Source organism: Marmota monax, unplaced genomic scaffold (assembly GCF_021218885.2).
Source record: "Marmota monax isolate L192 unplaced genomic scaffold, Marmota_monax_Labrador192_F-V1.1 WCK01_AAM20220418_F8-fsc00008, whole genome shotgun sequence".
In the NCBI taxonomy this organism is placed as follows: domain Eukaryota; kingdom Metazoa; phylum Chordata; class Mammalia; order Rodentia; family Sciuridae; genus Marmota; species Marmota monax.
Window position 1 is genome coordinate 24,931,495 of NW_026694432.1, and position 21,577 is coordinate 24,953,071.

The 21,577-nt window shown below is 34.6% G+C and overlaps 1 protein-coding gene across 26 annotated transcripts in view; it reads left to right on the top strand.

Annotated features, from left to right (window-relative positions):
- Positions 1-21,577, top strand: part of Eif4g3 (eukaryotic translation initiation factor 4 gamma 3) — a 294,828-nt gene that overhangs the window by 162,681 nt on the left and 110,570 nt on the right. For 16 of the 26 annotated variants that reach the window (XM_058571091.1, XM_058571090.1, XM_058571092.1 and 13 more), the window contains 5 exons: positions 1,700-1,720; positions 2,702-2,881; positions 3,425-3,539; positions 12,084-12,181; positions 14,081-14,203. In XM_058571091.1, the coding sequence (XP_058427074.1) occupies positions 1,700-1,720; positions 2,702-2,881; positions 3,425-3,539; positions 12,084-12,181; positions 14,081-14,203 (537 nt within the window). The remainder of the gene's footprint in view (positions 1-1,699; positions 1,721-2,701; positions 2,882-3,424; positions 3,540-12,083; positions 12,182-14,080; positions 14,204-21,577) is intronic. The other 10 variants (XM_058571093.1, XM_046418849.2, XM_046418850.2 and 7 more) reach the window with 1 other exon arrangement.

Consider the following 21,577-nt stretch of genomic DNA (forward strand, 5'->3'; position numbering starts at 1 on the left):
TAGGAGTATCATTAGAAATACTTTTTGTTTCAGTCACTGAAGGAAATACTACTCTAAACTCCCTCTGAATAAGATGTAACCTAGGTTATTCTACTTACGAATTCCATTAGAATAATATGAAAGTAGTAGTTTTTAAGAAAAGTCTTCCCTAAATGTTAAAATTATGGGAAAATTTTGCCCATATCTATTTTTCTTACTCTATGTAAGTGAATGTGTAAGTTTCTTCCCTTCTCCTTTGTCACCCCAAAGTGCCATGTCTTTTTAGGCAATTATGTGAGTGCCTTAACAAAATTTGGTGGTAATATAACCAAAGTAGACTATCACCTTTTTGATTGTTTTTTTGTTTTGTCGGTCCCCTAAGAGTTGATGGAAAAGGATCTCAGTATGAATCTTTTTATCCACTGTCCTTGATGTCTAGTAATAATCAATAATTTGAGCAGATGGATGACTTTCCTCTCCTTGAAGCCTGTAACATTTTTATGGTCCTGATATATTAGCTGTGTTATCAAAATGTTTAAGTTCATCTGGGAAAAGTGTTAACAACTCACTTACATTCATATATAATAGATTGCATCTGCTATGTAGTTTTTGAAAGTGCAATCCAGCAATGGGAAGTTTACTCCTTCAGTGTTCCTGTTTGAAGACAACAAAAATTGTTGTGCCTGTCACTGCAGTGTGTCAGTGGAGATAACTAGGAGTTGGTTCTATAGTTTGGGCCTGTCCCAGGTTCCTGGGATATCAACTCTGCCTCTTGTGCTTTCTTTGCATCTCTATCAGCTGCTTTGTGGCCTTTCCCATTGGGTTCCCCCATTCACTTCATTCTCCTGTTTATCTTTCTCTTGCTTTTCTGACTTAACCTCTTAGGGGCTTTATTTGCCTGGAGGTATGAAGGTTGAATGGGGATGAGCCTTGGGCACTAGATTACAATTTTCCCACCTCAGCACAAGATGACCAGTTGCTTATACTTTTGGAGTATCTCACTGCTTAAGAATACAACAGAATAAGTCCTGAGTGGGCCCAGATGTCAAAGTTTGGCTTTATTTGAACCAGTTATAACACTCATGTCTGGAATTATGAAACAATTCAGGGGATCTTGGCTCTAGACAGCATTTAAAAATTATTTTTATAGCTCTCCATTTTAGATCTGACCTATTAGATGTCTGATTGATTAGTTGAAAAGAGCAAGTTTCTATCATGCAGAGTCTGACATAAATTGAAATTTTTAGTTATTTCTTAGGACATTTACAGACTCCTAAATACCAAATGACACTTTTATTGTTAAATCTTATCTCTATTTAAGATGGAGAGTAAATCATAGTAAAGCTAAATATAATAATAATGGCCAAATCATATAATGGCCATCTGTTAGCCTAAATAGGAATCAGTAGTTCCAACTGTTCTTGTGCTACCAAGCAACAATCGTTTTTTAAGATGATAAAACTTTAATTTTTTGTTGTTGTTGTTACTGGATTTACTTATTTTCAATTAAATGTGATTGAAGCTTTGATTCCACATGTGTTTGAATTCTCAAGTGGAGAATTGTCATTTCAATTTTTCTAGACTTCTTTCTTCTCCTATGATTACTAAATAGAAAGATTTTTTTGAGCTGCATGCTGTGTCTACCCCTTCCTACTGATCTGTAAGCTTTTCCATTGGCTTTCTTTCTGTTTCCTGCTGCTTTCTTGCTTCATAATTGAAGGGAGGATTCAGACCCATTCAGGTAACAAACTACTGGTTCTGCATGGCCTCTTTATTTCTCTGTCCTATTATTATTATTATTATGAGATTGGTTGTTTGCTGATAAATAAATACATTCATGTTGGAAATATGCTATTGGTCTACAGTTTCATAGCTTTTAGGCTTGAAGTGAGAACCATAAATAACTATAGGTAATGGTTGCTGTTTGAGAGATTGGAGTTCTGCTCATTCTAGACCATTCCAGGCCTGTCTAGATTTTCTACTTTGATTGCAAACTGTTCTAGAAAGCAAAATTGAGTTCAGGTTAGGATGGCATTTTGTCACCTTTTTCAAAAAGAATGCTTAGTTCGGCATGTGACAACATATAGATCATTTTAATTTTCCTTGAATGAACTGGGATGAAATTTTTACGTTCAGGGCTGGGAATGCAGCTCTGAGTTAGAGCACTTGCCTACCTTGTATGAGGGCCTCAATTTGATTCCAAATACAAGAGGGAGAACACTTGAGAAAAACTTTATTATTCAGAGAGACTTCTTAAAACATTTTATAAAACTTGGGTGGTAATTTTTGGGGGAACTACTTTTAATTTTTAACGAGTTGATTATGAACCACCTATTATGAAAGAGCAACAGTTATACATCAGAAAAGTTTTAGAGAAACATCAGATACTCTTTGAATATATTTATTTTAAAATTACATTATGTTTTTATATTGCATTTAAAAATTAATAATATGGTCCAGGACATTCATTTTAAAACAGCTGAGGCTTTAAAGTTGAGATTACCCCATTGTTTTCAAATGTGAAGACACTGATCAGAACTTTACTTAATATATGAAGTATGTTTTGTGAACCCATTCATTAGGCAGTTTATTCTCTTTTCATGTATATTATATTTCAAATTGGAGTCCATCAGATTATTATTAGTGGAAAAAGGAGAAAACTCAAGATAGTAAAACATATATATTCCCCTTAATTAAAAAAAATTCTTTCTCCCCCTCCCAGTTTTTCCAGAGGCCTCAAATTCAGCCTCCTCGAGCCACCATCCCAAACAGCAGTCCTTCCATTCGTCCTGGTGCACAGACACCCACTGCAGTGTACCAGACCAATCAGCACATCATGATGGTTAACCATCTGCCTATGCCGTACCCAGTACCCCAGGGTCCTCAGTACTGCATACCACAGGTAAAGTATTGCTCAGGCCCAGCTAGGCCATCGATAAAGTGGGAATTAACCCAGATTCTCATCAGAGGCTAGCAGGGAGGGTGGTTGATATCATTGATTTTTTGGTAATGTGTAAATTTTCTCATTGGTTATGAAGATCTAGCCATTTGGTCATTTCCCATAAAATTACAATAAGATAATTGAATATCTTCTTACCAAAAAAATTTGTGTGTATATGTGTGTATTTACTCAAAAATTCCTAAGATGATGGAGACATGTAGGTCTTACCTTTAGTTATTTTGTTCTTGTGATGTTATTTACTGGCACTAAAAGTTAACAGCCAGAAGTCATTTTGTAGTGAGCTGATGGTTGCCTGTGTTGATTTGCTGTAAGTTTTACCTTCATTTTGCTTGCATCTGGATGGGAAGCAAACATTTTGATTATGTATAACCACCCATATCTTCGCCTCATTTAAATGATCACACACACACACATATTACTTGGTTTTTCCATAGTAAGCTACCTTCATATTATGTATAAACGTCTATACTTTTTCTCTTCTAGTACCGTCATAGTGGCCCCTCTTATGTTGGGCCTCCACAACAATATCCAGTTCAGCCACCGGGACCGGGTCCTTTTTATCCTGGACCAGGACCTGGGGACTTCCCTAATGCTTATGGTAAGTAGGAAAAAAATCAAACAACTTCTGCTAGTTTGTTGTATTCAATTTGTTATTTCAAATGTTAGTTTAGGCATTGAAGCTTACTTGTGGGAAGGATTTGGAAATAAAATCTTGCAAATTTCTGTCTTGAAAGCTACTTTTTTTTTTTTTTTAAAGAGAGTGTCTTACAAGAAAAGAGTATTATAGGAGTATATTTAGTTCATGACACCTTCTGAACGAGTTGGTAGTTCTGGTTGAATGAGCCCATGTGTCAGTCGTGATATCTGCTATGATGGCATAAATATACTTATTTCCCTTTGATTTATTTTTCTTCAGGTATTTACCTCCACCCTGTATCTGAGAGACTTTAGTAATGTCTGTCTTTCCCACTGGGATGTAATATCCACAAAGGCAGGGATTTTAGTTTGTTTTATTTACTGCTATATCCCCAGCTCCTGAAACAGTGATTAGTAGGCACTTGGAGAGTGTATGTGGGAGGACTGAGGATAACTCAGTGAACTTATGACTCTTTACCTGCAAAATTGTGATATAATCTGTGCCATGGGAAGGTTTGAGTAAAAGCATTCAAGTAAAAATGCTTTGAGAAATTAAAGGTGTTTTTAATGCCAAACTTATATATGACATTTAAGCCAATACTGAACCAAGATGTATTAAGAAGTACTTATATTTCCAATAAATTTTTATTGTATTTGACACTTAATTTAATTCTACAGTATTATAAGGGATATAATCAGTGGATATTAGAAAAATTAAGCTTAAAAATTAAATAAGCATTGGTCTCCCCCCAACTCCCAATACCAGCAAAGCAGACCTTAAAATTTTAACTGGCCTAATATAGTAATGTGTCCATTAACCAGTTTCCTTACATTGAGATTTAATAGCTTAGTTAAGAACCTTTACATAAAATTGATTTGTATTAGAATATCCCAGGGAAGTTTTTTTTTTTTTTTTTTAGTTTTGAGGTGAAATCAGCAAAGCAACCATGTATACCTGACTTTAATTATTTAATTAATTTAATTTAAATAATTAATTAATTTAATTAATTAACATTTAATTAAAATTTAATTAATTAATATTGCCTTTTGAAATTGCCATTTCAAATATGTATGTTAAACCTCATTAAATGCCTCAAATATATGTTTATTTGATATTTTCAGAACAGCATCTATTTCAAATATGTGAGTTTTTTGTTTGTTTTTTGGGGTTTTTGTTTTTTGCTGGGGATCAAACTCAGAGCCTTGCATATGCTAAAAGTAAGTGTTTTCCTCTGAGATACATCTCCAGCCCCATGTATATAAATTTTAAGGTAAAAATAACACATCCAATACCCAGTTGGTTTGGGGGGGCAAGGCAGTACCTGGGGAGACAGGGTCTCACTGAGTTGCTTAGCGCCTTAATGTTGCTGAGGCTGGCTTTGAACTTGTGATCCTCCTTCCTGTCTCATCCTCCTGAGCCACTGGGATTACACGCATGTGCCACTGGCACCTATTCCAGTTTTTGAGATAAAATATTGCTGGTACTGTTCAAGTATTCCTAATGTATCCCTTGAATTGAGCTGTAAGTCACTGTTTTCATACAGTGTATTGATCCTTATTCTGAAAATTTAAATGAAAGTAATTTGTAAGTATAACATTGGCTATCTTTTTTATTATTTTTAAAATAGAAAAAATTGTAAGATGAGCTTCTTTCTTTTAATACTTATTTTTTTGATTTAAGTGGGCACAATATCTTTTTTTTATATTTATGTGGTGCTGAGGATCAAACTCAGTGCCTCAAGCATGATAGGTGAACATTCTACCACTAAGCCACAACCCCAGCCCCTAAGATGAGCTTCTTAGAATAAACATACTAGTATTAAAGAATATTTCTCTTTTAGTACCATGTTACAAAGAGAGTGTAATTATTTCTTATAATTATAAAATCATTTTTTAAAAGGTTTCTGTTTGCTCATAGATTATGTAAATCACCTATGGACTCAGAAAACAACATGGGTCAAATTATTACTACAAGTTTCTAACTGCCCTCTCTATTGCTTTTTATAAATGACTGCAGTGTATAAACTATGGATGAGTTTACTAGTCATGAAATCATTTGTAGATTTGATTATACAATGTTATACCATATTTTGGCTTGCTTTATTTCTGTTAGAAATGATCATTTTAATGAAAATGAACTGTGTTGAGGTTCACTTATTGATGTCTGTTCTGTTTAATAAGAATTCTGTTTTCCCCAGTAAATTCTTTTGCAAGTCCAACAACCATCTAATGGGTAATTTATTCTCTGGATTTAAACACTCTATGATCTTAAATTACTTTATTTCAGCCAAGTGTGTTGTCCTACACGAGAACTTGTCTGAAAAAATTTAAAAAGGGCTGGGCAAAATTCCTGGGTTCAACCCCAAGTACCCCCCCCCCAAAAAAAAAAAGACAAGAAAAGTTTATTTTATTATGAAAATTGTTAATGACAAAAATCGAAATTATAGAAAATATATAAAGCTGAAATAGCCAGTTTCTTTTCATTCCCATCCCCTAAAGAAGCAACATTTCATGGTTTGATTTATATTTTTCCATTTATATCAAGTGTACATAGAACTGTTCATAATATTCTAAAACTTTCTAGAGGTTTATCAATCCCTCCTGCTCACAGAATGTTCATAAACATTTCATTACATATAGGATTTTGTTTTTGGAATGAGTCATAATTTATTTAATCCTTTACTGTTAGAAGTATAGATTATTTTCACAATTTGGGTAGCCGTTTCAGATTTCAAGTTAGGCAGTAGTAAAAACCTTTGTATCATAATGAGAGGGTCTGGTGCAGTTGTTTCCATCAGTTATAAGTTCCTCAGCTGTAACATCTGGGGACAGCTGTTCTGGTCTTCACGGTCCAGAAGCCATGAATATTCCACTTCCTATTCCCTGTTTTTGGAACCTTTTCTCCTCTTTCTACTCTTAGGTCTTTGCTTTCATCATTTACCTCTTCTGTTGGTATGGATTCAAAATGGATGTGGGAATAGGATCAGAGTTTGTGTCCTGTTCTGAGACAGAAAACCATCCACTGGCAAAACCTATTAGGAACAGATCCTGAGACTTGTTCCTTCTTGCTGTGCTGCTGGAGTTTATGAATTGGATGGTCTTCTTTCCAGAGGTTTTTTTTTTTTTTGCTGGTGTTTTTTTTGGGGGGGTGGGGGGGGTTAGTGCTGGGGATTGAACCCAGGGCCTTGTGCATGTGAGGCAAGCATACCACTAACTGAGCTCTATCCCCAGCCCCTTCCTTTCCATTTTTAGCTTTATATTCCACTCTAGCATTCTACCATTTTATTTCCATATGTAGTTGAACTCTTGAATAATGATTCTCAAGTATTTTTGTCTTCATCAATCTCTTTAATCATGATCCAGAAGTTCTCCTAGATCATTATAATTCCTGGAGTGTTTGTATAGTTTTGAAGAAAATGAACTAATCATAGTATTTACTCGATATAAACTTTTCAGTTTTTTTCTTGTTGGTGTTTCTTAAACACTTTGAGGCCTCTTGTGTCATACAAATACCTAATGGAGACATGACATTATTTTTAGGTCAATCCTATGGGATTTTGGCCCAAAGATGGCAAATTTAGATTCATGGGCAAAAGAGGGTGGGATGGTTAATAGGTAGTCATTGCAATAATGTTGGTAAAGGGGGAACAAAAAAAGCGGGGGGGGGGAAGATCGAGAATTAAGCATAGTTACAGTTCCTATTCACTCTTGCTTCAGACCAGTATATTTCACTTTCTTCTAGTTTTATATGATTTCCTCCTCTCTGCCATCTTTTCCTGAACTCTTTTGGGGTTTTTGTGTCAACCTAGCCATTGAACCACTATGTTCATCTTCATTTCTGTAGAAAATTCAAAGTTCCAGATGTTTTTAGAAGGCCTATAATGTGTAAAACATCGTGAATAGGTTTTTTATGGAATGCAGATGTTAAAATATTTCCCTTGGGCTAGGGTTGTAGGTCATTGGTGGAGCACTTGCCTAGCATGTGTGAGGCACTGTGTTTGATTCTCCATACCACATAAATTTTATATATATGTCCAATGACTACTAAAAAGAAAATATTAAAAAAAGAAAAAGATATTTCCCTGTCTTTCTAGATCTTACCATACATTTGTTTCATATTTATGCTTTCGTTTTACCAATGAGAAGAAACCTAACCATTGGTTACACTAGTAGTTCTAGACCTTTTAATACCATAGGCATGTATAATGAATAAAAAATGAAATAAATGAGGAGACACAAAGGACTTTTACATTTTTATTTTTGTCAATAAGATCTTTACAGAAAATTGCCATTTACTGTTAGTATTTTAAAATAAGAAAGCTATTTTAACAACAAAAGAGTAGTACTGAAATTTTTTTCTTTTTTTTGCAGTATCTGAGGTTGCAGTACGAGGCAAGCAGTTCTACCACAGAAATACATACCCAGCCACTTTTTCATTTTTCATTTTGAGACGATATCTGGTTTAGTTGCCTGCTTAAGCTTGAACTTGCAATCTCCCTAGATTAGCATGAATACCTGATCTTAGCCAAGCCACACTGCTGACCTGTATGGCATTTTTGGGCCTTAAGTAATGCTTTTTGTGGAACCATTGAATAGTTGGGATTACAGGTATTTGCCACCAGGACTGGTGGACTAAAATAACTTAAAAATAGGCATAGTTCTTTATAAAAATTGAAGTTGGAAAACCTATAAGAATATTTATGTGTATTTCATGGTTATTATTTTTGTATTTTTTTTAAATAAATGACAGCAGAATGCATTACAATTCTTATTACATGTATATAGCAGAATTTTCACATCTTTGGTTGTATATAAAGTATGTTGACACCAATTCATGTCTTCACGTATGTACTTTGGATGATGGTGTCTGTCACATTTCACCATCCTTACTAATCCCCTGCCCCTTTCCTTTCCCGCTCACACCTCTACCCTATCCAGAATTCATCAATTCCTCCCATGTTCCCCTTCCCTATCCCACTATGAGTCAACCTCCTTATATCAGATTAAACATTCGGCATTTGTTTTTTTGGGATTGACTAACTTTGCTTAGTATTATCTTCTCCAGTGCCATCCATTTACCTGCAAATGCCATGATTTTATTCTCTTTTATTGCTGAGTAAAATTCCCATGGTTGTTATTATATAAATTTTGCCACACATCATTTATACCTTTTAGATAAGTTGGGGTTTATGAGCCACTGATGTAGGTCAGCAGATTTTCTGTAAGGGACCGGATATTAAATATCTCAGGCTTTGCAGGCTGTATGGTACCTATTGCAGCTATTCAAACTCTGTCTTTATAATGTAAAAGCAGCCTTAGCTGCCAGGTGCTTTGGTAGTGCCTGCCTGTACCAGCTATTTGGGAGCCCTGAAGCCTAAGGATTGCAAGATCAAGTAACCTGGATTACTTAGTGTTATTCTGTCTCAAAGTAAAATGAAAAGGGGTGGGAATGTAGCTTAGTGTTAGAGCACTTGCCTAGCATGCATAAGGCCCTGGGTTTTTCATGCCTTAGCACCACACAAAATAAAGAAAACAAAAACAAAAAAAACCATTCACAGTAGGTAAACTGCTATGTAGGAATGTCTTTCAATACATGGGTTTTTTTTTTGTTCTTTTTTTTTGGTTCCAGGGATTGAACCTTGAGCCCAGGGGCACTTAACCACTGGAGCCACATTGCACTTTTTAAATTTAAAGACAGCATCTTGCCATGTGTCTGAGGCTGGCTTTGAACTCACAATTCTCCTGCTTCAGCCTCCCAAGCCTGTGGAATTATTATATGCATGTGCCACCATGCTTGGCCCCAATTCAGCTTTATTCAGAAATAAATGGTGGTAGGATGGGTTTGGCCCTCAGACTATAGTTGAAAGACTGATCTGATCAAACCTACTTCATTCCATGCATAGGAAACCGGAGAAACAGAGATAATAAATAACTTTATTATCTGGTAAATGGTATGCAAAAATTATTCTGTGTGTGTGTGTGTGTGTGTGTGTGTGTGTGTTAGTGTAACTGGGGATCAAATCCAGGCTTTGTACCTGTCACATTTTTAATAGAACAAAAACTATATTTCAATGTTCCTGTTGTTTGTTAGGGTAGATTTCTTCTGCTGGTGCCCACATTTGAGAAAAAGACTTCATCTTTTACTTGATTGAGTTTAACCACACTGTATTGAAAAAACACCCATTTCTGTCAGATTTATTCTGCAGCTGTTCATTAGGCATGTGATATACTAGCCTTCTTGCCAATTGTGTTGACTCAAAAATGCTTCATTAGAAGAATGCTATATCTGTCTGTTTGTTTGTTTATTTATTTATTTTAAAGAGAGTTCACCTTTGACATCTTATTTTACTTAGCTTGAAAAATATGGGAAGGTGAGCAGATTATGTTGCTTGTCTAGCTGCATTTGAAACCAATTTTAGGGGTTAGTTTTCTGAGTTTCGTAGCTAATGATGTAATAGGGGACTATAAAATTATTAAAGCTCTACTGTGAGTATAATTTACTTGCTGGTAGAAGATGTCTATTTGGGGTTTTTTGTTGTTTTTCTTTGTAAGTTTGCATTGAACTTAACTGAAACTCTAGTCTTGCCCTATACCTACCTCTTTTCTAAATACGATTCTCTAAACCTGATTCATATCTTTAAGGTCTTGATACTGCAAATCTTACTGCTTGCAAGAAATTTTCACTTCAAGATATTATGATGGTGGTGAGGATGTTGATCATATAAATGACAGTGATAATAAGGCCAACAGTATTGTTTGTTACTAACACAGATTTTTTTCTGTACTTTTACCTGAACCTTCATGCACATTTATTTTCTTTTTCATATCCTTGCTCCTACAGTAGACCCATCCTTTTATGCACGTTAGATTCCATCCTATACCCACTTAAAGCTGTCACTATGCTATTCCTCTTTTCCCCACATTGTCACCCGTTAACAGATGATATGTTTTTTATGCCAATATTAAATTTGTTTCTTTTGGATGCCTTATTGTTCTTTAGCAATAGCCCCTTTTCACCATTTACCTTCCACAAGAAAGCTTTCAAGAAAAACAGTTATCTATCCTCACTGACTTCATTTTCTTTTGTCATTTGTACTTATTGACTCTGTCCACATCAGCCTACCTCTACCCTGTCACCTATCTACCCAAACACCTTTTTAGGGATAACCAGTGATTTCTACTTTTAACAAATCTTGAGTTGCACTTTCAGGACCTTTTGACACAGTTGTACACTTCTTCATTCTTGTATGGTTTTCTTCATTTCAACCACTGCCTTTCCATTTCCTTTGCTGATTTTCCTCCTTGTTTTCTCCCCTAACAAAGATTTCATCTTTTGGCTGCTCCTGCTGCTGCTGTTTAAAAAAAAAAAAAAAAAAAGTATACTAATTTCATAAACTATCTAATCTTGTGGTTTATGTTATCTGTATTCTAGCAATTATTAAAAGGGTATATCCTAGGTCATACCTGTCCTATGACTGTAGATTTGTGTCTTTTTTTGCTTATTTGGTATTTTCATTTGAAGGTTTAATAAACATCTCAAACTTGCTCAAAATTGAAGTCTTGATTTATTTCCCTTATTTTTCCTCATTTCCATAAATAATGTCTCTGTTCTTTCACTTGCTTAGGCAAAACACTTTCATAGTTTTTCCTAAGTCGTCTTCGTCTCACACCAGCATCTATCTCTTCATCATATCTTCATACTCTACTTTCAAAAATGCAGTTTCTCCTCACTCCTAAGCACTTAGTTTGATAGTAATTACATCATTTAAGTTTTGAATGTGAAAAGGTTCATTGGGAGTACCAGGGATGGAAGGTACATGGGCAGTATAGTCAAAGGCATGAACAAAGTGAAGGAGATTGATTTTGTTCAATTTGGTTGAGATTGGTGTACTCCAAGGATGTAGTAGGAATGCGTTAGAACTAAGGCAGCAGGTTCCATAAGTGAGAACGTGGAGTTTGGCCACTGTCTTTAGGCCACTTGTTCATTCCCCTGCCCACAAACTTTAGGACATTTCCCAGGTTTTAATCATGGCTCCCTGTGGCCTGGTGCTCCATCAGTAAGAATCTCACCATCCTCTTCTCTCCAGGATGATTAGGATACTCCCCTTTTTCCCCTAGCAAGCCCCCACACAGACTCACTTTTATTTAAGAGTCACTGTTGCAGGTAGTGGACTGGCAGAGTATGATGTTTTAAAAGCAGTACTATAGCTCAGTTTATGTTTTAGAAAGATAACCCTGCTGTCAATCCACAGGGGAGTTCTGTGTGTAGTTGTTTTCATATTAGATGTTTATGAATGTTCAAGAAGTTGCCTATTTTTGGAGTAATTTCTTGACCACTTTAGTAACTGGAGGAGAGCTTATGGGAAGAAATTACTCAGAATGTTGAGGAGATAATGTTTGTTTACTTTTTAAAAGGGATTCTCTAGTGACACAGTGTCATTGATGGTCTTACAATGTGTTTGACAAAATAACTGAATGCTTCCTTTTATTTTTTTCAATTTTTTAGGAACGCCTTTTTATCCAAGTCAGCCAATCTATCAGTCAGCACCTATCATAGTGCCTACACAGCAACAGCCCCCTCCAGCCAAGAGAGAGAAAAAAACTGTAAGATATCTTTATTAATTTTTTTATTTAAAAAAGGCACATTATTCACTTATCAAATAATTTTACTAAATTCTTATTCATCTCAGTTTACATAAGTGTTCTTTTGTTGTTGTTGTTTGTTTTTTTAAAATTCTTCCCTGATAGCCTCACCATTTAATTCTACCTGGAGGATTTTTATTGGCATGTTATTGAGAGGTTGTACTTAGCGTTTGCTTGATATCAGCTTTCACCATTCACTGGGCTATATGACAGCCTTAGAACTGATGATTTAGTGTGCCAAGGTCTCATTCAGTGGGAGGAATATTAGCTCAGTTCTTATATACTGACCATCTTTTACCACCAATCCTAATTAGCTCCCTGCTAACTAATAGAAAAAATAAAAGGAGCCAAAATATTAAAAACAACAACAAAAACATCCTTTTTGTGAAATAGATTTAAAAGAACAAATCAGCATTTAGATGTTTTCTAAATTTTAAAAACAAAAGACTGAGACTTTGTCTAATAAGTTATGCCCGAGAGATTTAAGTATAGAGTATAGAAACATAAAATTCAAATTGCAGAATATTTTTGTAAAAGAGAGGCTTGTGATCTTTTATAAAATGGATGACGTTTATAATCAAGACACTCCCATATTCATACAGAATAAAGTAGATGGAAATAATGTTACAGCAATACTTTTGAAGCACTCTAATAAAACTGAATGAGGTTTAAAATGTGATATTTTATTTTTAGGACCAAATTACTTGTGCGTGTTCATGTCATTATAAACAGGACACACCAGTGTAGTTTCTTGACTCTACAAGAAATTGTACAGTTTGTATAGTTTCTTGTAGAGTCAAGAAACTATGCTTTGGAAATGATGAATCAGCATGCTACAATTTGGACTTAAAACAATAATTTCATAATGCAGAAAAATGAATAAAAGTGATAATTAAAATGGAAATCAGTAATAATAGATGTTATTGTTAAATAAACTAGAATAAATGAAGCAATACTTAAAACTATAGTAGAAACAAGTTTATATACCTGAAAAATTAGCTGATGTATAAATTTCAATTGAAGAGTCACTCACTCCCCTCTAAATTTCATATTCAGATGATTTTGTTAGTGAATTCTGAGAAATCATCCAAGAAACTTTACCTGAATTAAGCTATACAGGTCACGAACAGCAGAGGAGGCCCTTCATATCAGGATGGATTGTCAGGACCTGTTCTGACTTCGATAAAGCACCTTCTCCACTGACATCTATAAGCATAGGGGCCTTAAAAAATTAAAATGAGACCACTCACTGTTCTGTGATTAGCATTTTTTTTTTTAAAAAGTACATCTTGATGATTATTCCATATCAGTATGGTAGGTTCTTTTTTACTGATATTTAATTGCAAAGATGTAGGACAGTTTTTTTAACTATTCTGTTCTTGATTTGCCTTTTTGACATTTTGGTATCTTTGGGAAAAATAATACTTCAGTGAGCTTACTTACAAAGTATTGGGTAAATTTCTATTCCTATATTGCAGGATGTGTTAGAGAATCATTTAGGTTATGTAAAACTTTATTTTGCCTAGTAACTTCTAAATGTGAAAACTGTTTTGTGAACTCTGTAAATAAAATTAATATGACTGTTTTGTTAAACAAGTGTAAATATTTTGCAGTTTTGATCTAGAAATTCAGCCAAGTAGGTTCCATTATGGCTTATTATTTTCATTAGTTCTCCTCAGAGGTTATGGTCTAAATTTCTTTGAATAGCCCTATATGTTTCTGTGATTGAAGTAATTTCAGATGTGGTGATTATGAACTTGATGGTTGATAGGTTTTTCAGTTTATACCTTTAACTCATATGCCTGTAAATCTGCTATGTAGACACCCATCTCTTCCTTTGCCATTTTATTACTCTTGTAGATAAGAATTCGAGATCCAAACCAGGGAGGTAAAGACATAACTGAAGAGATTATGTCTGGAGGTGGAAGCAGAAATCCTACTCCACCTATAGGGAGACCCACTTCCACACCCACTCCTCCTCAGGTAAGGCAGAGCGAGCCATGATGGACAATGGTGTTGATTTGTTCACTAAATGCTACTGAACTCTTCTTTTATCTATAGCTACTTTCTGTGCTTTCCATTTCCATCAGTTGTCTCATAGCCTCGAATATCTAAATGGTATTTAAATAGACATATTATTTCTATTTGCAAATTGTTACAACTCCAGATTTTTATTGGTAATATTTCTATGTATTGTCTTCACATTCAGAGCACAGCTGCTGCCACTATTCCTAATGAACTATGATACCAAAAGGAGCTGCATTCCTATGGAAATCTCATCATTAAATGAGTATTTTATGTTTTCAGTATGGAACCTGAGGAATTAAATGTTGCATTATGTAACATTAAGGTTGAGAATTTAAACATTTTTACCAGTGTTGCTTACAAACAAAAGTTTGCCTGTGTCATTCAGAGCATATTTGGATGTGTAACAGATGTACTTCTCACCTTTGAAGAATACATAAATCAGCTTCTCGAATGGAAAGTGTTGTCTTTAATTATTTACAAGGGTTATTTGTAAATTCTGTCAGGCACAATCTTGGTGAATGTGGTTATGTTGGTCTTCTAAGAATTTGCTTTCTTATTTTTAGAAATCAAGACATTGTAGGAGGAGTTGGAATTTAGTAAGTTGTAAATTTGCAATACAGAATGGAATTCCCCAAATCTGAGAAAGTTTTTAATTTCATTAGTGCGTCACCTTAAATTGTGATAAATGATTCAGAGTTCAGTGTTTTTCAAATCTTTGAAATTCTCTAACATTTGAGCCCGGAATATAAAAAGGAAAGCAAAGTTATTAAGGAGTAGGGAACTACCTGTTTCCCTTTTATGGCTGGATGATGAGATTCCTTCGAGCCTGATTTATAAACAAATGATACAGACTCTCCAATATAAGATATTTTCAAATAACAAACTCTTGTCTTGATTTTAGTAGTATAAGTTTAAAAATATTCTTAAATATTGAGCTCACAGATAGATGTCTTAAGAGTCCCTTGAAAATTTTATGAATTTGAATTGTCCTACAATTTAATCCTCTGTTATAATGATATGTTTTAACTTGGAAATATTGTTAGTCTCTGGCTGATGATTATCTCAGACTTCCATTATCCAGATGAGTACAAAAGTGGCTGTCTAGATATGTGATTTGTAAGGTCATATTAATGATTGTTCTGGAGCTCTGTACCATTCCCTATTTTCCCCTCAGCAACTGCTCTGAAGTCTGTCTCTTCCCTGGATGTAAGCATGAGACAGACAGAATTTCCAAACTGAAATTATTTACTTAGGTGCTCTATTAGGTGAGGGTATTCTATGACAAAAATTTGCGATCAGGACAGTCACATTTTAGTCTTTATTGTCAAATATTAATTAAAATATACTGTCAAGAAGTATAGTTGACACCCTATGTTGTATTTAAATTCTTATCTTAAACATGTATTTATCTTTTTGCATTTAAATTTCTTAAGAGGTATGGGTTTGTTTTCCTTTTTATCTTTCAACCTCTTAAGCCTATCCTATTTTGATTATTTCTCTGTCCTTAGCTGCAATAATGACTTTACTTTCTATCTTTCTCCAGGGACTGTGGACCTAAACATGAGCTGATGTGTCTCAGTAATCATAAAAGTATATTAAATATACACTTTGGGCTGAGAAATGTCCTTAGTCAATAATAGTGATGTTGGTAATTCTCTTTGAGAATTGTAGTATTGTCTATAAAACTTAAGGTTAGTAGGTGATTTGCATTTAAATCCACACTTTGTAAATCCATTGTCCTTTCAAGTGCATGAAATTCATGTAAGGAGGGAATAAATTTTTAACAGATGTGTACTAGAAATATATTGAAATATATCTTTTTCCTAACACAACAACAGTGCAAGCATGAAGATAACTGATAATGACATCATTTTCTGGAAAAATAATAGAAAGTGGGGCACATGGTGAGAGAGGGCAAACATGGTTAAGGAAAATAGTTATTCAACTGTTGATCCAGTGTTACAAAAGAAGGTAGAAATCCTTCCATATGTTTAACAAAAATGCTGTTAAGTTTTATGTTTTATTTATTTTGGCAACTAATTCCATTAACAGATAGCACAGTGCCAGCCAAAGAAAATCAAACAGATTCAGTGTCAGGGGTTTTAATTTCAGCAGAATTCCAAACAGCTCCTGAACCACATCACTGCTGAAGGGACAGCCCTCTGCATCCGAACTTAGTTCTAAAAAGTTCCAAGGGGCTTACAGGGTGCCTCCCTATCACTGAGTTAGTTCTAGTCTCTTCAAGGGACAGAATTAACAGCACAGACTCAATAGTGTCAGATCCAGAGACCCATCAATGGATGAAATAGTACAAAGGGTGTAAGGGAGAGAGAAGAGACAGGCAGCTCTTCAAGCTTCAATGCCTGGATTTATAATAAAACACAATGTAGAGTGCACGAGGGATATTTGTTGAAGGACGCACTGAGTTTGATTTTGGCAAGCTCTTAAGCTGTTGTGATATTTTCTAATTTGGTCTTGACATCTTTCAAGAGTGGCTGTAAATCTATATAGGCCACTCTGTAGGAGAGCTTTGACCAGGGGCAAGTTAGGTTTGGATGTGTTGGTCAAGAAGGCACAACAAGGAAATTAAACCAAAATATATGGATCCCCAGCACCACCAAAAAAAAAAAAGGAAAAGTGTGGGGGGGTGGGGGTGGAGTATTTTTTATCCCTTGGAGGTTATTGATCTTGTCAGGAGGTCAATGGAAAGCCTAGAGGCATTAAGGAGCTCAACCAGCAGGTGAGGAGAAGGGAGTAGAAGAAGAAATAAAGATCTGTGGGCCATGCCTTTATTAAGCTCTATGGGTGTTCTCTCTTAGGCTTCCCATGTGGTTGTGGTTTGGCTAATCTAAAGAAAACAGCCTTGAAAGTGAAACTGATTTACCCTGGTGTTAACCAGTAGGTTTTATCATGGTCAACAGCTGTGCAATGTGTTGGGTTTTTCAATCAGTGAGATGAGAAGCAACCTATATCATGGGGCAGGTTTTATTTAGGCAAAGCCCAAAGATTGCCACTGGGTTTCACATAACTTATGTTTGATGCTTAGGCACTAACTATATTAAAGACGTTCATGACAAAAGCTAAGGGTTCATTGGCAAACTGCATTGGGTTTATATGAGGAAAATGGGGAGGAGAAACACATTTTTTTGCTGCAGCTGATTTTTTCCTAAGGAGTAATGAATGGAATTTGAAACTGCCCTTCGGGATTTTTATATGTCAGCTGTGTATAAAATCTGCATGTGTGTATACATGGACCCTTACAGATGATCCTAATGCATAGATTTAGGTGTTCTCTGGTAGATATCATGGAGAGAGGTAGAGTACTAGATGTTGGTCTCTGTCACTTAGATTTATGACCTGTGATAAGAATATTAAACCCTTAAGCCCCTATTTTTTCATATGTAAAATGAAAGATTTTGCTGAATAAGCTCATAATTTCTTTTTATCTCAAAATAGAAGAAAAGGGGAAAAATTGTTACTTTTTTCCAGCAACAAATCCCTTAGCTGTTGCTGAGGGCAACAAGGTACAAGGAGTACTCCTGTACTAAGAAGTGTGGAGCTGCCTGATAGTCTTTAGACTGTTAAGAACGAGTGGTATATCAAAGTCATTAAATTTTTTTTTAAATGAAGTCGACATCTTTCTTTTTCTTATGTTCCTTTGTCTTTCTCATCTTTCTTTTATCTTTTTCAGTTTGTGTTTTTTTGGTTTTTGGCTTGGTGTTTTAAAATTTTTCTTATTGTAAAACAAAGTTATAAGTTAGGAAGGGGTCTTGAGCAGATAAAAGTTGGGAAACTATTGATTGCTCTAATATCTCAGGAGATACAGATAGCCTGTCTTGTCAGTAGGTTATTTAGTCTTACACTTGATATCTGGATATCTCAAACTCTGACCATTTCTTAATCAGTTCATTTCATGCTTTAGCAATATTAGTTTCTTAAAGGTAGGTTGAAAGCACTGGTAATAATATTCATGTTATAAGTTCATATGTACAGTAATGAGGTGAGTTCCTGCATACAGAAGTCGAACGTAATGTAACATAAGTTTAGTCTTAAGTTTTAAAGTACCATTTTGTTATCTCAGTTATAAGCACTGGTGAATTAATACATTCTTTTCTCTGAAACATACAGGTATAGTTTTTAGTGTTGACTGCAATAAGATAATGGTTATTTTATTAAATCACACTTCATTTAAAAATTTTTTTTTTTTAGTTTTATATGGATACAATATCTTTATTTATTTATTTTTATGTGATGCTGAGGATCGAACCCAATGCCTCACACATGCCAGGCAAGTGCTCTACCACTGAGCCACAACCCCAGCCCAACACTTCATTTTTAATAGTTGAGCATTTATTACCTTCCTTGACTTAAAAATGTACTTTTCATTAACATGAAAACCTTATAAAGTTAATAGAATCAAAAGTGGGGTGAATTCTCTCAGTGTTTTTAACTGTGATATCGTAGTGAACAGAGCCTTTAGGTTGTTAAACTGTAATTTAACCCGAATTGTACAGTCAGTCAGTGTTTCCGACTTAGAGTTGTGGAACAGAGTTGTTTATTTCACCCAGGTCCGTTTTCCTTAGGGTTTTATTAAGATTCTCCAGTAAGAATTTCCTAAAGGAATTGGAAAATCAGAATTTGACTTTTGAGATTCCTTATATTATTCATTTTTGGAAGTCAGGTACAAGTATATTTTAAGTTTTTTGGGTATCCCAATAAAAACTCTCTTTGAGAACATTAATCAAACTAAAATTTATGTCTTCCCTCTTAAGTAAACTATGTTTTCACATAATTCCTCAAATTATATAATAGTCTTTGCTTTGACTTCACTTTGATGCTCCATGTCAGAATCCATTGTTGTCTGTGTGACAGTGCCTGTTTTCACTGCCCACTTTCAATCAGATATGAAGAAGTGATCTTGGAGACTCATCCTTCAGCAACTATGGTGTTCACAGTTGTCAGGGATTACAAAAAGTCTTGTAAGGAATCGTTCAGTCTTTCGTCTATTATTTAAAATGTTTTTCAAAATGAAAACTTCATTTTTTATGTGTGTACAAATGATATTTTCATTGAAAAGAACAGTAAAGTTGATAGTAAAGAAGGAAATTGCTACTCTGAATTCTATTACTGAGCATTAATCTTTATTTATTTTGGGATGAATTTTCTTCCAGGCTTCTTTCAGTGCATATTATTTATTGGAGTTCATAGAGCTATTTCACACTCAGCATTTTTTTCAGAGATTATTCATAAATATTCATGTTTCACTTTAGGTGTATTATAATTTTGTTTTTCCAGACCTGTACATGTAAGAAAGTATAATTTTTAATGGTTATCTGCCAATACTTTGGATGTACCATAGTTGATTGAATTCATAGGACTTCATATTGTTTCTTGTTTGTCACTAATATTAACAGTATTGTGGTGAAAAATGTTGTGTACCTATGTTTTGGTTATTGTATTTCTTACCATCTAAACATTTATTGGTTAATCTTGTAACATTAGTATAAAAGAATACTTCTTTATCTAGTTTTGCTTCTCTGATAGATTAAAAATAATGTTTCAATTTATTTTTACTTATTATTTTGTGAAGATAAGTTTTTGGTGTCCCTGGTTATTTCTGTGTGCATATGAAGGTATCTATGTCTTTGGTACACATTTTTTTTAGATATTTTATGTTTATCTGATTTATACGCACTCTGTATGTTAAAGAAATTTCTTTTGACATTTGTGAGTTATCTGTTTTTTTGCCACTATAGCAATATCATAGACTGGGAAATTTATAAACAATAGAAATTTTTTTCACCCATGCTTCTGGAGGTTGGAAAGTCCAAGAACATGACATTAGCCTCTGGATAAGGCCTTCATGCTGTATCATGCCATGGAAGAAGACAGGAGGGTGAGAAAAAAAGGGAATAAGAAAGAGCCTAACTCACTTTTACAATGAATCTATTCCTGCAATATCAAAAATCTATTCCTGAGAGTAGAACCTCATGCTGTAGTTACCTCTTATTAGGCCCCACCTCTGAACACTGTTGCACTGGGAATTAAGTTTGCAACTGTGAATTTTACTGTACACATTCAAAACTCAGCAATATGTTAACATTTTTCTTGTTTAATAATTGTGTTTTAACTTTGTAAATAGTACCTTCTGTCACAGAAGTTTTTAAAATGTTTTCATTCACAAATTTCCATACTTATTTATGTTTGGAGATTTATAGTTTGAAAGACTTTCCCATCCTAGATGAAAGTTTCGATTATTTTACATTCACATTTATTTTTGATTGATACAAAACTAATTTTGATATATAACCATGAAGTATGGGTTGTACAAATGGCTTTTTTCTTATTTCAATATTTATTGAATAGTTTGTCATTGTCTCTTTATTTTGAGATGTGATTTTAATCATTTACTGTACTGTCTTAAATACTATATTATTCTTTTTTCTGCTACCAACAACACAGACAGGACAGAGTGACCTGAAGAGAGGTTTATGTTGGCTCATGATTCTGCAGGTCCCGATGGGGAGGGGCTGCATCTGGTCTCCTAGACAGAGACCTGAGGTGTGATAAAATGCATCACAAGGCAAGAGACAGGGAATGTGTGTGTGTGTGTGTGTGTGTGTGTGTCTATGTCCCTCTTCTCATATGGCCACCAGGACTCAGTCACTGGAGCTTCATGCTGTTGTTCTCATCTCCTCCTAACTGCCTCCCAAAGATCTCACCTATGCTTAGCATAATCCAAAAAAGTTTCTGCCCTCTTAATACCTCACCTTGGGGTTTAAATTTCAACACATGATATGCTGGGGAAAACTCAAACCATAGCCAATCCTATAGTTTATAATACGTATAATATGTTTAAATGTATAGAGAATTAGAATCCATGCATTAGAATCCATGCATGTTATTTTTTTTTTTTTTTAATTTTTAGTTGTATTTGGACACAGTACCTTTATTTTATTTATTTTGTGTGTGGTGCCGAGGATTGAACCCAGCGCCTGGCACATGGTAGGTGATCCGTCTACTTCTGAGCCACAGCTCTAACCCCTCATGGATGTTATTCTTGCTTCTATGGTTTTTGTTTATTTTCCCCCCTTCCCCTTAGGCACTTTAAAATAATTTTCTTAATATCCTCCAGTTTAGCTCAAAGCTTTTAAATCTTCCTGATACCATGGTACGTTTTCCTTGTTGCAGAGGAATATGTGTTGTTTTGTCAAGTCAGTGTTTAAAGGAAAACATTTCATCAATGTTTTAAGCCTGAGCAAACATTCTGTAGTTTGTTATGTTATCCTGTTATTCTCTTTTGCTTCATATGGTTAGTTAGTTTATCTG